Raw genomic sequence first — 15870 nt, 5'->3', positions numbered from 1 at the left:
TGCACTGTTTACTTTGAAGTCATTAATTTTATGATACGTGAATTTCATCTCAGTAGACTATTATTTTGCTGAACACCCTCCCACAGTAGAACAGTGGACAGAAACACATGCTGTCTCGTCTGTGTCCCTGATGTGGTAAAATCTAACTGAACTTGAGGTCTACTTATTTTTAATGATTGCGAGTCAACTTTTGAGTGTTCTCTGTTTGTTACCCTAGTGTCGCAGCCGAGGTCTCTGTAGGATGGGCAGAACCGGACCGGGAGCACCCTCCCTGCTCCCTCCTCTCCAGGCACAGCCCACTCCAGCTTCAGTGGCCAGTTTAGCACTCCTCCCCTTCTCTTCCAATGTCACTGTGATCCTGTCACTCCCCTGCTCTTTGTGCTTCGAGGACTTTGGCCATTAGAGTCAGGTTCTGTTTCCTTATGGTGGCACCGGAGGTCCCTGCAACCTAGCCCCTGCCCGTGTGTCCGGCGTCGATTCCTGCCGCTCCGAGCCCCCCTCCCCCCCCCCGCCATCGGAACCACCGTTAGTGATCGGGGTGTTCTTCGGGTGTCCTGGCTGAGCACAGAGGACTCTGCTGTACTTCCCGTGCCTTTGAACCGTGTGACTTCATCTGCCACGAGCGGTTGTGTGCACCGCCCATTCCGCGGCTCACCTAACCCGTCCTTCGAGACTCGGCCTAGCCAGCACCTCCGGAGAGAAAGTCTTCCCTGAGCCTGTGTGCTCTCCCGTCACCCCCTCTTCCTTCTGCACGTGTCTGCCCCGTCACCGAGCACGCTGTGATCTAAGGGCTCACTTTTCTCTTCCCTCCATAAAGCTGTGAGCTCCTTGAAGAAAGGGATGATCTGTCTGCACACAGCTTTTAGTGCGTGTGCGGGAACCCATGCTTTTCGCTTCCCATTTTACTCTGTACAAAGACATTTAGTTGTGCTGGAAAGAGGTAGGAGAACATGAAGTGTGTTGTGAAGGTCTGCACTTCTTAGGAAGGCTGTCAATTCTATAAAGGGAATAAATATCTTACATTCTTACATTATAACGCCTACACACCCGTACAGCGTAAGAATATGAGAGTGACTGGAAAATACTATAAACATTTAACTTGGAACACGACAGCAAACACTTAGAAGTACAGAATTTCTAATTAAATCTCGTTGCCAGAGCCATAAACTGAGAGATGCATGTACGATATGGGGTTTATATTCTGCAGCCTGATCGATGTATTTTCACAGCTTTACTGAGTATAATTGACATACAATAAACTGTACATGTTTAAAGCGTACAACTGACAAGGGTGTTTTCTTTCCCACAAGTTTTGACTTACTTGTACATGTGTGAAACCATCACCACAATCAAAATAGTGAACATTATCTGTCACGTCCGAATGTTTCCTTTTGGCCCTACGTGGTCCCTGCCACACACCTGTCCCGCTGTACCAACCCCCCCCCCCCCCCCCCCCCCCGTATCCCCAGGCAACCACTGACCTGCTTGTTGTAACTATAAATTAGTTCATGTCTCCTGGAAGTGTATGTAAATGAAATCATACAATGCGTACTGGTTTTTTGTCTGGCTTTTTTCACTCAGCGTATTTATTTTAAGACATACCCAGGTTGTTGCATGTGTCAGCAGTTCATTTTTGTTTAATTGTTTAATTTTTTATTTTTGAGATTGAGAGCGAGCCTGAGCAGAGGAGGGGCAGAGAGGGAGGGAGACACAGAACCCGAAGCAGGTTCCAGGCTCTGAGCTGTCAGCACAGAGCCAGATGCGGGGCTTGAACCACTAGATCATGACCTGAGCCGAAGTGGGCCGTGCAAGCGACTGAGCCACCCAGGCACCCCAGCAGTTCATCTTTTATTGTTGAGTAGTGTTTCTTTTTACGTGTAGACCACGATTTGTTTATCCTGTCACCCACCAGAGGACGTTAGAGTTGTTTACAGCTTTCGGCTGTTATAAGTCAAGTCGCTCTGAGCTTTCACGTGCAAGTCTCTGTGTGGGCACACGCTGTCCTGTCTCTTGAGTAATAACTGGAAAGGGAATGCCTCGTGTACGCTTCACTTTTTAAGAAACTGCCAAACTGTTCCAGAGTCCTTACCCATTTTGCATTCTCAGCACGAGTGTGTGGGGAGCCTGCCCTGGTATAGTCCATGAGCTAATGTTTGGCATTCTAATAGGTGTGTGGTGATATGTCTTTATGGATTTAACTTGCATTTCCCAGATGACCAAAGTGCTCATTTGCCCTCTGTGTATTTCCTTTGGTGAAGTATCTCTTCGGATCTTTGGCCCATTGAAAAAAATGGGGGTTGTTTCCTCATTCTTGAGTGTTGGATGCTGTTTACCTCTTCTGGATAAAAGTTCCTTATCAAGATAGGTGATTTGCAAATATTTTTCCCAATTGCTGGCTTATGTTTTTATTGTTTTAACAATATCTTTCAAAGGACAATATCCTTAATTTTGATGAAGTCAAATTTACCAGTTTTTCTTTTCGGATTGTACTTTTGGTGTTATAGCTACTGAATCTTTCTCTAACCCCAAATCACAGAGATTATTATCTCCTATGTTTTCTTCTAGATGTTTTATATCTTTAGGTTTTGTACTTAGATCCATGACTCATTTCGAGTTAATTTCTGTATATTGGATGAGGGATGCATTGAAATTCATTTTGTTTTGCATATGGGTAGCCAGTTATTCCAGCACCACTGCTTGAAAAGTCTATTCATTTTTCCGCTGAATGGCCTGGGGAACTTTATGGAAAATCCATTGTCTATGTATGTGTGGGTGTGGGTTTATTTCTGGACTCTATTTTGTTCCATTGATGTCTCTATTTGTCTCTAGTTCAATACTGCACTGTCTGGATTGCTGTGGATTGATTGTAAGACTTAAGATCAGGCGGTGAAGTCCGTTCTCCCCCCACACCCCCATCCCCAAGCCCAAGTCTGTTCTTTTTGAGAGTGGTTTTAGTTATTCTAAGTCCTTTGCATTCCCCTGTGACTTTTTAAACTAGCTTGTCATTTTCTACACAAATGTCTGCGAGGATTTTGGATTGTGTTGAGTCTGTAGAACAAACTGGAGAGGATTAACATCTTTACAACACTGAATCTTTCAGTCCCTGAACACTGTATACTTACTTAGTTCTTTAATTTGTCTCGGCCGTGTTTGCGTTTTTGTTTAGGTCTAGGACATTTGATGCTATTGTAATGGTATTACTTTAAAAACTTAATTTCTAACAGTTCATTGCTGGTGTATTTGTGTATATTGGTCTTTTATTCTGCAACCTTGCTAAACTCACTTATTAGTAACAGTATCTGGTTTGTAGATTTTGTTGGTTTTCGTTGATGATTAATCATAATTATGATTAATGATTGGTGAATAAAGATAGTTTTACTTCTTCCTTTCCAACATGGGTGCTTTAATTTATTTTTCTCATCTGTTGCATTATCTGGAGCTTCCAGTACAATGTTGAATAGAAGTCGTGAGAGCAGACATTCTTGGCTTGTTTCCACCCTAGGAAGAAAGCATTCTGTCCTTTTCTGTTAACTGATAAGAACTGTAGTGTTTTTTAGCTTGTTTATTTTGGTGGATGCCTTTCACCAGGTCGAGGAGGTTCCCTTCTTTTCTACTTTGCTGGAGTTTTATCGGGAATGTTTACTGGGTTTTGTTAAATGCTTTTTCTGCATCTACTGACCTAATCCTGTGGCTTTCTCTTTTAGACTCTGGTTAGTGTGCTAAATTACCCTGGGTGAGTCTTGAGTGTTAAACCAATCTTGAGTGTTAATCCCAATCCTGGGATAAGCCTCACTTGGTCATGACATATTATCCTTTTTTTTTTTTTTTGTAATTTTTTTTTTTTTTTTTACCGTTGGGTTCAATTTGATAAAATTTTGCTTAGGGTTTTTGCATCTGTACGAGTGCATAGATCTATAGTTCTCTTTTCGTTGTTGTTGTTAATATCTTTTTTCAGGTTTTGCTTACGTGAGTAATGCTATCTTCACTGAAACTATCCACAGGTATTTCCTCCTCTTCAAATTGCTGGATGAATGCTATACACTAAATGTTTGTGTCTCCCTGAAAATTCATACATTGAAGCTTAATCCCCAGTGTGATCGTATTAGGAGGAAGGGGCCTGTGGGAGGTGATAGGTCGTGAAGCTCTGCCCCCATGAGTGGGATTAGGGCCCTTATGAAAGAGGCCCCGAGAGCTCCCTTGCCCTCCCCGTCATGGGAGGTTATAATGAAAGATAGCTGTCAGTAAAACAGGAAGTGGGCCCTCACCGGACATCTTGGACTTCTAGCCACAGACTGTGAGAAATAAATGTCTGTTGTTTATAAGCCGCCCGGTGTGTGCTATTCTGTTAGAGCGGCTGTAATGGACAGAGACAATGAGTTTTTATAGAATTGGGTGTTTTCCTTCAGCGTTTGAAATAGTTAATCAGTGGAGCCATCTGGGCCTGGAATTTACTTTGTGGAGAGGTTTTAACAACACATTAAATTTATATTATTGGTAGAGGACTACTCTGCTTATTTATTTCTTCTTGAGTGAGCTTTGTTGATGTCTTTTGAGGAATTTATTTCATCTATGTTGTCAAGTTTTTTTTTGGCGTAAGGTTCCTTTATTATCCCTTTAATATAGATGGAGGTATCCGTGCACAGCAGAGATAATTACCTATCTCATAGCTGATGTTGGTAATTCGTGTTTTCTGTCTTTTTTTCTTTAACGGTATTGCTGGAGGTTTATTGATTTTTATGGATCTTCTCAAAGGACCAGTTTTCGGTTTCATTTATTTTTCTCTGTTCTTTTTCTCTTTTCCTTTCACTGATTCACTCTTTATTATTTATTTTCTTCTGCTTATTTGGGGGTTTATTTTTCTCTTATTTTTCTGCTTTCTTAAAATTGAAGCTGTGTTCCCTGATTTGAGATCTTCTTTATTTTCTAGCATTGCCTCTGAACACTATGAGTTTCTAAGTATTGCTTTGGCTGCACCCCCTTGAATTTTCATCAGAGGTGTTGCCATTTTCATTCAGTTCAGTATACTTTCTGACTTCCCTTGTTATTTCTTCTTGGACCATGGATTGTTTAGAAGTCTGTTATTTAGTTTCCAAATATTTGAGGATTTTCCAGAGATATTTGTCTGTTAGTGATTTCGAATTTAATTTCATTATGGTGAGGAAATATGTTTTGTATGACTTGAATCATTTTGAATTTATTGAGACTCGCTTTATGGCCCAGAACATGGTCTGTCCTCATGTATCTTCTTTGTGTACTTAAAAACAAGGTGTATTCTGCTATTCATGGGTAGAGTGTTCTATAAATATGAGGTCAGTTTAGTTGATAATGTTGCTCAAGTTCTTTGTATCCTTACTGATTTTCTAACTATCTGTTTTATCAATTATTGAGAGAAGGGGTTTGAAATCTACCACAATTGCAGATTTATTTATTTCTTCCTACATTTCTTTTTTTTGCTTCATGTATTTTTGAAGTTCTGGTATTATTAGATGCATAAATATTTAGGACTGTTACATTCTCTTGATGAATTGACCCCTTTATAATTAGGCTAATGATGATGACATTCTTCATTCCTGGTAATCTTTTTAGCTATGAAATCTACTTTGTGTGACATTCATATAACCATGTCAGCTTTTATTTTTTTGATTACAATTACATAGTATACTTTTTTCCATTCTTATACTTAAAAAAAATTTTTTTTGATGTTTTTATTTATTTTTGAGACAGAGAGAGGCAGACAGAGCATGAGCAGGGGAGGGGCAGAGAGAGAGGGAGACACAGAATCCGAAGCAGGCTCCAGGCTCTGAGCTGTCAGCACATCACCTGACGTGGGGCTCGAACTCACACACTGTGAGATTGTGACCTGAGCTGAAGTCGGACGCTTAACCGACGGAGCCACCCAGGCGCCCCTCCATTCTTATACTTTTAACCTGTTTGTGTCTTTATATTTATTTATATTTATTAATTATCTTTTAAAAATGTTTGAGAGGGAGAGGGAGAGAGGGAAGGAGGGAGGGAGGGAGGGAAGTGCAGAGAGAGAGGGAGAGACAGAATCCCAAGTGGGCTCCACGCTCAGCACAGAGCCTGATGTGGGGCTTAATCTCTCACTGTCATGAGTTCACGACCTGAGCCGACATCAAGAGTCAGACACTTAACCAGTTGAGACACCCAGGTGCCCATGTGTCTTTGTATTTAAATAGTTGGTTCCTTAAAGATAATGTAGAGGGGCACCCAGGTGGCTCAGTCAGTTAAGTGTCTGACTCTTGACTTTGGCTCAGGTCATGATCTAATGGTTTATAGGATCAAGCCCCACGTAGGGCTCTGCACTCGACAGCGTGGAGCCTGCTTGGGATTCTCTCTCTCTGTCTCTCTCTCTCTCTCTCTCTCTCTCTGTCCCCCCTTTCTGTCTCTCCTTTCTCTCTGTCCCTTCCCCCACTCACATGCACGTGCTTTCTTTCTCTCAAAAATAAAAAAATAAAATAAACATTAAAAAAAGAAAAAAGTTTAAAAAAATAATTTAGAGGGGCGCCTGGGTGGCGCAGTCGGTTAAGCGTCCGACTTCAGCCAGGTCACGATCTCGCGGTCCGTGAGTTCGAGCCCCGCGTCGAGCTCTGGGCTGATGGCTCGGAGCCTGGAGCCTGTTTCGGATTCTGTGTCTCCCTCTCTCTCTGCCCCTCCCCCGTTCATGCTCTGTCTCTCTCTGTCCCAAAAATAAATAAACGTTGAAAAAAAAAATTAAAAAAAAAATAATTTAGAGTTGGATCTTGCTTTTTTATATAGTCTGTTAATCTTCATTTTTGAATTTGGATGTTTAGACCGTTTACTTTGAGTGCAATTACTGATATGTTTAAATCTACGATCTTGGGGGCGCCTGGGTGGTGCAGTCGGTTAAGCGTCCGACTTCAGCCAGGTCACGATCTCGCGGTCCGTGAGTTCGAGCCCCGCGTCGGGCTCTGGGCTGATGGCTCAGAGCCTGGAGCCTGTTTCGGATTCTGTGTCTCCCTCTCTCTCTGCCCCTCCCCCGTTCATGCTCTGTCTCTCTCTGTCCCCCCCAAAAAATAAATAAACGTTGAATAAATAAATAAATAAATAAATAAATAAATAAATCTACGATCTTGTTCTTTATTTTCTGTTTCTTCTCATCTCTTCTTTGTTCCCTTTTTCTTCTTTATCTTCATTTTTTCTGAATATGTTGCATTAAAAAAACTGATTCTACTTTATCTCCTTTGTTGACCTGTTTGCTATAACTGTTTGTTGTAGTATTTGGATAGCTGCTCTCTGGTTCATAGTATACATTTTGAATGTCACAGTCCACCTTCTTGTGGTATCATAGCCCTTAATATAAGAGCCTTCTCACGGTGTATTTCCATTTCTCCCCTGGCTGTTTTCATGCTCGTTATCATAAATTGTATTTGTACACGTTAAAAACCCTATAATACAGTGTTTCCAATTTTGCTCTGAACAGTGATCTTTCAAAGAGATTTAAAACTAACAAGGCTTTTATATTTACCTGCATAGTAATCATTTCTGTTGTTTTTCATTGCTTTCTGTAGATCTAGATTTCCTTCTGATACATTTTCCTTCTGTCTGGAGGACTTTTTTCAACATCCCACGTAATGCCGGTCTGCCAGTGGTGGGTTCTTTCCGCTTTTTGTATACATGAAATGTCTTTATTTTGCCTTATTTTTTTAAAGTTTTCACCGGATATGGAATTTCAGATTAACTTTTTCCTTCAATATTTTAAAGATGTTATATGACTCTTTTCTCATTTCTGTAGTATTTGATAAGAAACCTTCTGTTTTTTTAATTTGTGTAAAAAAAAGATAATTTGATCTCTTTTTTTCCATATGACCATGTTTAAGATTTTTCTTCTTTATCACTGATTTTAAGAAGTTTAATTATGATGTGCTGTGGTGTAGTTTTCTTCAGATTTTTGTTCATTGAGTTTGTTGAACTTCTTTGATTTGTAAGTATATAGTTCTCATCAGATTTGGAAGGTGTTCAGCCATTATTTCTTCAGATGCTTTTTCCTTCCTGTTCTCTTTCCTCTCCGTAAGGAACTCTTACCACAAGCATATCATTCGTTTGAAATTAATTCATAGTTCCCTCATGCTGTGTTCATTTTTTGTCTTGGTTTGCTTTCTGTATTTCGTTTGAGTATTTTCTACTGGTGTGTCAGATCTGCCACTAATCCCATCCAGTGCGTTTTCCATGTGTCACATGGTAATATTCCTCTGTAGAAGGTCCGTTTGGGTCTGTTTTCTATCTTCTGTGTCTCTATTGAACAAGTCCACTCTTCCGGCTTCTGAAATACAAGGTATACAGTTATGATTAGTTAATTGTCCTTGCTACTCATTCTGTCATCTGGGTCATTCCTGGTTCAGTTGTTTACCCATGAGCATGAGTGGGCCCGTTCCCTGCTGAATACTCTAGAGCTTCTTCGACACATCTGGGTCCCCACCCCGTGCGACTCTCTGTCTACCCTGCGGTCCCCAGGTTCCAACTGCACCTCTTCAACTTAGCAAGATGGCCGGTCCCTGTCCCTGTTACTCTCTGTGCTGCAGCCCGGAAGGCCTCTTCAGGCCGGAGCTGTGGCAGAGGTAGGGCCCGGCTCGCCTGTTGCTTGTCTGTCGCGTTATTGCCCTTTATTGCTTAATGTCCAGGGTCTTGCAAATGAAGGTTTTGTATGTCTTGTCCAGGTTTTTTTGGTTAATTCAGGTATGAAGGGAAAATCTGGTCTCTTTTATCCCATCTTGGCCCAAACCTGAAGTCAGTATTCCTGGTTGATGTAATTTAATGAAAATCTACTTGCAAAGTAAGAACAGTGAAAAGTTGAAGTCTTTGCTTTAATAGGATCCTCTCTATTCCACCCCAGAAGTGGACCTTCTCTTCAATTTTAGAATGACTTTATTTTTGAATAAATAAAACAGTTGGCAATGGGCCTATATACATTAACCCTGAAATTAATGATGCTTAAAAAGGATTGTATATTTTATTATTTTGTACCCTTTAGGTCATATTTATTATTTGATGCCTGCCTTAGGTATAAGTTTATTCCAACAGTGTGGTTTAGAGAAGGGAATTCGAAAACCTCGTCAAGATAATAATTTGACCGTTGTAAGAGTCCAGAGGGAAAAACGTGTTGATCCCAGTGTTTTGTCAGAGAACACTTAACTTCTAAATTTATTTTTTTATGACAAGATGTGTGTGTTCCTTTTGGCAGTCTTACCTTAAAGCCATGGATATCATGTCAGCCATTTGTGTGGGATGCCAGCACACGTGGTTTAATGATAAAGTTGCTTTAATGATCCCTTAAGCGTGTCAGGCTTTCCACGTCTTCATGCTAGTGAGGAACCAGAGTATGCTTGCTAGAAATCAGAGGCATCTCAGGTGGGCTAACGAAGGTGGGTTCTCATGATTCGTGTGGCAGGTGGAGTAACCAGGTCTTCCCTGAAATGAGGTTCTTGTGAAGGTATAAGTTCCATTATTCAAGGAATTATGCATAAAATGTTTTTAACTGTATCTTAGTGGGCGGAACCGACGCGTGGTTTGTCATGAAGATCATTTTATTCAGTGATAAGATGGCTTTATGCTTAGCCATGCTTAACTAAGTAGGCCTTTAGCTGGTGTATGTTTTACTTATCTTTTAAAGAAATAACTTTTGAATGGGAATGAGCATTTCAGTATTTGAGTAGCAGAGTTATTAATAACATTTGATAATTGATTTTTTTGTTAGTATTATCTTAAAATTTTGCTACCTTAATACCCTTTTTTAAAAAGAGTTTTTAATGTTTATTTTTGAGAGAGAGAGAGTGTGTGTGAGCAGGGGAAGGGCAGAGAGAGAGGGAGACAAAGAATCCAAAGCAGCTGCCTTAATATGTATGCTTTTATATCTTTCTCCAGAAATGGAGATTTTGAAGTATTATACATTTTTACAATAAATGTTAAAGTTAAAATTTTAAGTATTGTTACTTTTTCCTAAGTGTTGGCACTTTTAATAAAAAAGTACATTTTACAATTTAATAATTGCTGTGACATAGCCTCTCAGATGTTGGTTTAGGGGTTATTGTTTAAGGTTCAGTCTTATACGGGGTTTTCAGGACTAAAGAGCTGCATGTGTTGTCCAGAGTGATCTTTTAGTCGGACCATGTTAGTTAGATATTTAAAAGATTAAATTTGAAACGGCAGTGTCTTCAGAACTAGCCCCTATAACCTAATATTTTGTCTAGTGCTTTGTTGCACTGTAGCAACGGGCTCCTGTATGTCTGTGAGGTCAACCTGAGATGTCCCTGGGACCAAACATGTCATAAGGAGATTGCTCTCTGTCTGGGATTTCATATGAAGTCTTGGCCCTGACTCTCAGGGTACCAAGTTGAATCCGCCGAGAAGCTGTATGTCACATACCTTCCACTGCCCCTGTACTCAGTGTGTGGCACTGCTGTCCCCCCTGTGGTGCATAGGCCAGGTCCAGGGTGGTGGCGGAGTTACTGGTTAGCATGTCCCCATGCTGTCCAAAGTGGTCTGTCCCCATAGGTTCACTAAGTAAGTCACTGGGCTATGAAGAAACCATGAGAACTCGTATTTATCTTTACTGCTATTATTTTTAAAGTCTGTTCTTTGTGTGTAATGTGAAAGTCAGTGAGTAGTACATACATAGTTTTAAAATAATTAGATACACATATCTTGGGTATATATGTTCTGATTTTTTCTTTGTGAATGATGGTATATGAGTAAAATGTTCTGAAACCAGGTAAGACTCTTCTGGAGAATCTGCACAGGGTTTTATTCTATGATCGGTCACTTTCTCCGTCAATCATTTCATCATATGCAAGATTTTGTGTCTGTGTGCATCTCTGTGTTTTTCTTGTGGAATGATCTATGGCTCTGACCAGATTCTCAAAGGAGTTTGGTCCTAAACATCAAATAAACTAATTATCTGGGAAGCCTGGTCTGAAATCGCTGAAGTGTGTTTTGGAAGGACTGTATCCTGTCTATGGATAACTTCCTAGGTTAAATTAAATGGTACTTAGTGTGAAAAATAAAATGTATAATTAGATATGTACTCCCCTTAACACAGTCAAGTTTTTTATCTGAGAAGCAGCAGCTGTGATTGGTGCTGTGACTCCTGATGTGTGGTCTGTGCTGCGTCCTCTGCTGGGGTCTGGGTCCCTTCACCATTTTTTTTTTTTTAACGTTTATTTTATTATCGAGAGAGAGACACAGAGCGTGAGCGGGGGAGGGGTAGAGAGAGGGGGAGACACAGAATCTGAAGCAGGCTCCAGGTTCCTAGCTGTCAGCACAGAGCCCGGTGCGGGGCTCGAACTCACGGACCATGAGATCATGACCCGAGCTGAGGTCGGATGCTTAAGTGACTGAGCCACCCAGGTGCCCTATCCCTTCACCTTTAAAATGATATTTTATCGTATGTTTTCATTAATCTTCTCTCTAAAATATCATGATAGATTATTGTCTCTCAAATTCAAATACATTGGCCCTGTGTAAGTGTGACTGTTAAAGAAATACTTTTTGAAACGTCCTATTTTTGTGATACTTTTGGATATGAAGGTTTTCCTGTTTTCTCTCTGCCCTGCTTTTGTAGAGCCGTCCCTGTAATAGGTGATGGGGTTGCTTTGGTGGGGGTGAGAGCTGAGTTCAACAGTCAGCTGATAAAATGAAATGGAGTTTGGTTACTCCTGAAATCCTTAGGCCGCCCATAAAAGAAAGGTAATATGATCTTGTTTATACAGCCCTCTATGGTTAAAATTTTACATGATAGGCCCCAAGTGGCTCTTCAGTTTCTTCCATGAAGATTGTCACCAGTCCCATCATCTGTCACTTGACTACTTGCATGTTGTTTACTTATTTATTTACCAGTGGTCAGAAAAATTCCTGGCATTCACACATTCTTTCTAATAAGTATTTGGCCTAAGGTACATTATCACTGAATAGGATGACTTTTTTTTTTTTTTTATGTATTTAAGACTTGTTTTTATTTATTTTTTAATTTTTAAAATTTTTTAATGTTTTATTTATTTTTGAGAGCAAGAGAGACAGAGCATGAGCAGGGGAGGGGCAGAGAGAGGGGGAGACACAGAATCCGAAACAGGCTCCAGGCTCTGAGCTGCCAGCACAGAGCCTGATGTGAGCTCGAACTCACAGGCCGCGAGATCATGACCTGAGCTGAAGTCCGACGCTTAACCAACTAAGCCACCCAGGTGCCCCAAGACTTGCTTTTAAAAATCAGTTTAGGTGAATTTAAATAGCTTCAATGTATATAACTATCCTGCATTTCTAGGTTTGTTATTGTACTCCACAAACCTGGAGCATCCAGTTCAGATTAATAATATTCCCCTGCCTCCCCTCTTAGTTTATTAGAACTACCCTATTAATTTACCCTAGAAAAGAATTACCTTGTTAGTTTATTCGTTTATGTAGTAATTATTAAGTATGGGCAAGCATGGCTCTAGGCATTGGGAACGTAGGAGTGAAAAAAACCAAGTCCTTGTTCTCATAGAACTTACATTCCAGTGGGGAAAGTAGGCAGTAAAGACACCAGAAAGGAAAAGAAATTGTTTCAAGTAGTGTTGTGTTACAAAGAAACGTAATTGGGATAGCCGGCCATGGAGGGGTCCGGCTGTTTTATGTGGAGGGGACAGTTGCCTCTCTAAGGAGGTGACGTTCGACCTGGGACCTGCATGGAGAGGGGGACCGAGCAGTGGGGAGGTGCGAAGCGTGAAGTTTGTCAGGTGTTCGGTCCGCCACGACTCCACGACTCTTGTTTCCAGACTCAGTTGAGCACGTTGTGCTTTTTCCCCGTGAGCAGCGGCACAGTGGATGTCTTGTCAGTGTGAACGTGCCGAGTGTCAGGGGTGTTCGCTCCAGCTCCCGCCGCTTCCAAGAGACCGTGCCACCCGGACAGAGTAGGTTAGAGCTGGTTGAGGTTGTTCCCCAGGATAACAATTACGGATTTCAACTAGGATACCTACTAACAGAAATGAGAAAGTCCATGGAATTTGATCTGTTTTGTACTTTATTTTGTAACGTGTTTAAATATATTGTACCTGATTTTATTAAGGGCTATTTTATTTATTTTTAACAGGAATCACTAGATTTGATCTACTTGGAGACTTTGGAAGGTTTAATTGGCTGGGAAATTTCTATATTGTATTATCCTACAATTTGCTTTTTGCTATTGTGACAACATTGTGTCTGGTCAGAAAATTCACCTCTGCTGTACGAGAAGAACTTTTCAAGGCCCTAGGTAATCCTGAGGTTTATGGGTATTTTTCTCGCTTTCTACTAATTTTTAATTTTGCCATATGAATTGATTTTAAGTCTTCATCTCTTCATTTTTCCTGATGTGTAACACCTTAGAGGTCACATTTCTGACCCACTCCTTATTGGTTGTGCTCTTGTGTAAAATTATTTCATTAAGCCTCAGCTTCCTTATCTATAAAATGGTGATAATACCTTCTTCTCTTGTTGTGGATATTAACTGAAATATTTCTTATAAGGGCCTGAGCATAGTCCTGGCACATCAGAAGGGCTCAATAAGATGAGCTCTTTTATCGTTAAGACGATGGTGGTTGTGGTGAGGTGAGGGTAATAATGGGCTAAACTTCTCTTTTGGTAACGACACCTCTTACTGTTTTTTAGTTGCAGATCTCTTTTGAGGCTTGGAGTTTACAATATCAAGCTGATCCATAATTCTCTTCCGTAAGCCAAACAAGTCAGGATAAAAATATTAGTGTTCTTGTCATTAATATGGGCGAGGGCATTCCTGAATCATGTAGTCCATGAGTCACATGTATTGTGACAGTATTAAAAAAAACTCTTAGGTTTGGCTAAGGTATAAAGGGAATAAATGTAACTTATCAAATGTGTTTTCCATGCTTACTTCAACATTAGTACTAAACATACATCAGGCTTTATATTTTAGGAATACCAGGGCAATATAAACTGTCTTGCTATATAAACCCTCTTGGGTTTGGAGTGTGTAATTTTATAATAAAAGAAGGGAAAGGCAGCGATTTATTGTAGGGACTCCTAACATTAGGTCGTTTACCTAACTTGACATCATTTGAATGTTTATAGTCTGTGTTCTCTTGTGGCTTGTAGTGGTTGCCATAGGCCCCGTACTGATTAAGGTCCAGATAACCTCCACCTTCTGAGCAACATGAAGCTTCTCACCCAACCAAATTCTTCCAACCTCTGTGGTTGAAGGGATGACCTTTGGGAAGGAAAAAAGGTTTCAGATTATCTACTCATATGTATTTTACTTTAAGTTCACCTTGTGAGGGGATGATTGGTGAAATAGTGGCCTAGAAGTGAAAGTGACATCTCATTTCAGCAGAAGCAGCGGATAATTGTGGATTTTCATGCCTAAATTTCATAATACCGACAAGGTAAAAATCTGTAAGGTGACGTGGGAATCCATAGCTCTCCCTGCCAAATGTCTCAAGTGAGAACTTCATTTTGAAGCCCGTGGTAGCGTCAGTGAGGTTAGTTAGCCATAATGTCAGGTCGATTCCCACTGACTAGTCACTGACATGAGATGGCTGTAGATGAATTACTGTAAACTTAGTTTTGAGTTAAGTATTCTGGATATCATCTTTCTAAAGAAACTTTTTTTAATGTAGGGAAGTATCATTAACCTAAGGTGAAGTCATGTATGTTGTGTTGGCCCTTTGACCATAATAGGCAATAGAATTATCAAGACTTGTGTAAAACCACTAGATGGACTTAAGGTTTTTTGTCCAGATGTTTTCTGTTACTCTTCGGAATGCCTAAGGAGGCCATGAATCATACCTAGAAAAAGATCCTCTATATTAAGTATATGTAATAATGTGTGACTCATCTGAGATCTTCAGTCTAATTTCACTGGGAATCGTAATTTGATTATAAAATTTAACTGTCTCCTTTTTCCCCCTCTTTTTTTTGTAGGCTTTTCCCCTCTGGTGCTATGTCCATTGACAATGACAGTGTCTGTCTCATAGAGTACCTGGTGTACTCCGGGTATATAAACAAACACTGGATGGCGGTGGAGGTGACTGTATCCGCACAGAGAGACATTGTAGTTTTTTTTTTTTTTAAGATGCGTAGCTTGTGCTGCCCCCGAGTTTTAGAAGTAACAACTGGAAGTGTGTCCTAAAAGGGGATTCCCTTTTGCTTCGGGCGTGATTACCCCGCTGGTTCTCTGTCCGCCTACTTCCTTCTCTAGCAGGCCGTGTTGAAACACGCTTCCCCAGCAGCTGTGGGTTCCTGTTGTCACTCAATGGTTTGGCCATTCCTGGGATCAGAACTCTTTTTTATGTTAGATTGATTTCTTTTTTCCTTCCCATTCATCCATCATACACAGACTCAATTTTAGCTTTTCTTTTATGAACATATGCAGGTGATAGAAACTTTAAAATTCAGAGTGCTGTGTTGATTTAAGAGGGATGTAAAATTGCTTAACTGCCAGGTAGATAGCTATCTGGAATCTTAGGGGGAAAAAACCTCATCCAAGTATGTTTTTGAGGTGTCAACAAAGGTCTGAGCCTCATAAAAATGTTTCCTCAGAATCTTTTCCATAGATGGACTGGTTATATATTCTTGAATATCTTTGTGCTTCACTTTATTAGTAAGTGCTGAGAGCTTTGGTGCCACATGAACTATCTTCTACTTTTTATCCCTGGGAGGGCACAGTTGTGTATGTCAGGTGCATTATGTGAGTGACTGATGTATGATACAGAAGGAAACTAATGTAACTTTAGAAGATAGTGATGCTTTCTTATTCTGTGAACTATCTTTGAATATTGAAATATTATTTATGTTCAGTTTATTATTTTGCCATTTCTTGTCTTTTTCTTTTTGATCATGTTTTCCATTGCT

At 40.3% G+C, this 15870-nt stretch overlaps 1 protein-coding gene across 7 annotated transcripts in view; it reads left to right on the top strand.

Annotated features, from left to right (window-relative positions):
- LMBR1 (limb development membrane protein 1) overlaps positions 1 to 15870 on the top strand; it is a 199813-nt gene that overhangs the window by 136776 nt on the left and 47167 nt on the right. For 3 of the 7 annotated variants that reach the window (XM_045496299.1, XM_045496300.1, XM_045496302.1), the window contains one exon: positions 13097 to 13258. The exons of 3 other annotated variants lie outside the window; for them this stretch is intronic. In XM_045496299.1, the coding sequence (XP_045352255.1) occupies positions 13097 to 13258 (162 nt within the window). Of the gene's footprint in view, positions 1 to 217; positions 1467 to 13096; positions 13259 to 15870 lie in introns of those variants that run through there. One more of the 7 variants, XM_045496305.1, reaches the window with a different exon arrangement.

This window comes from Leopardus geoffroyi, chromosome A2 (genome assembly GCF_018350155.1).
Source record: "Leopardus geoffroyi isolate Oge1 chromosome A2, O.geoffroyi_Oge1_pat1.0, whole genome shotgun sequence".
Classification (NCBI taxonomy): domain Eukaryota; kingdom Metazoa; phylum Chordata; class Mammalia; order Carnivora; family Felidae; genus Leopardus; species Leopardus geoffroyi.
The sequence above is the reverse complement of the archived record's forward strand: the minus strand, read 5'-3'. Positions and strand labels throughout refer to the sequence as shown.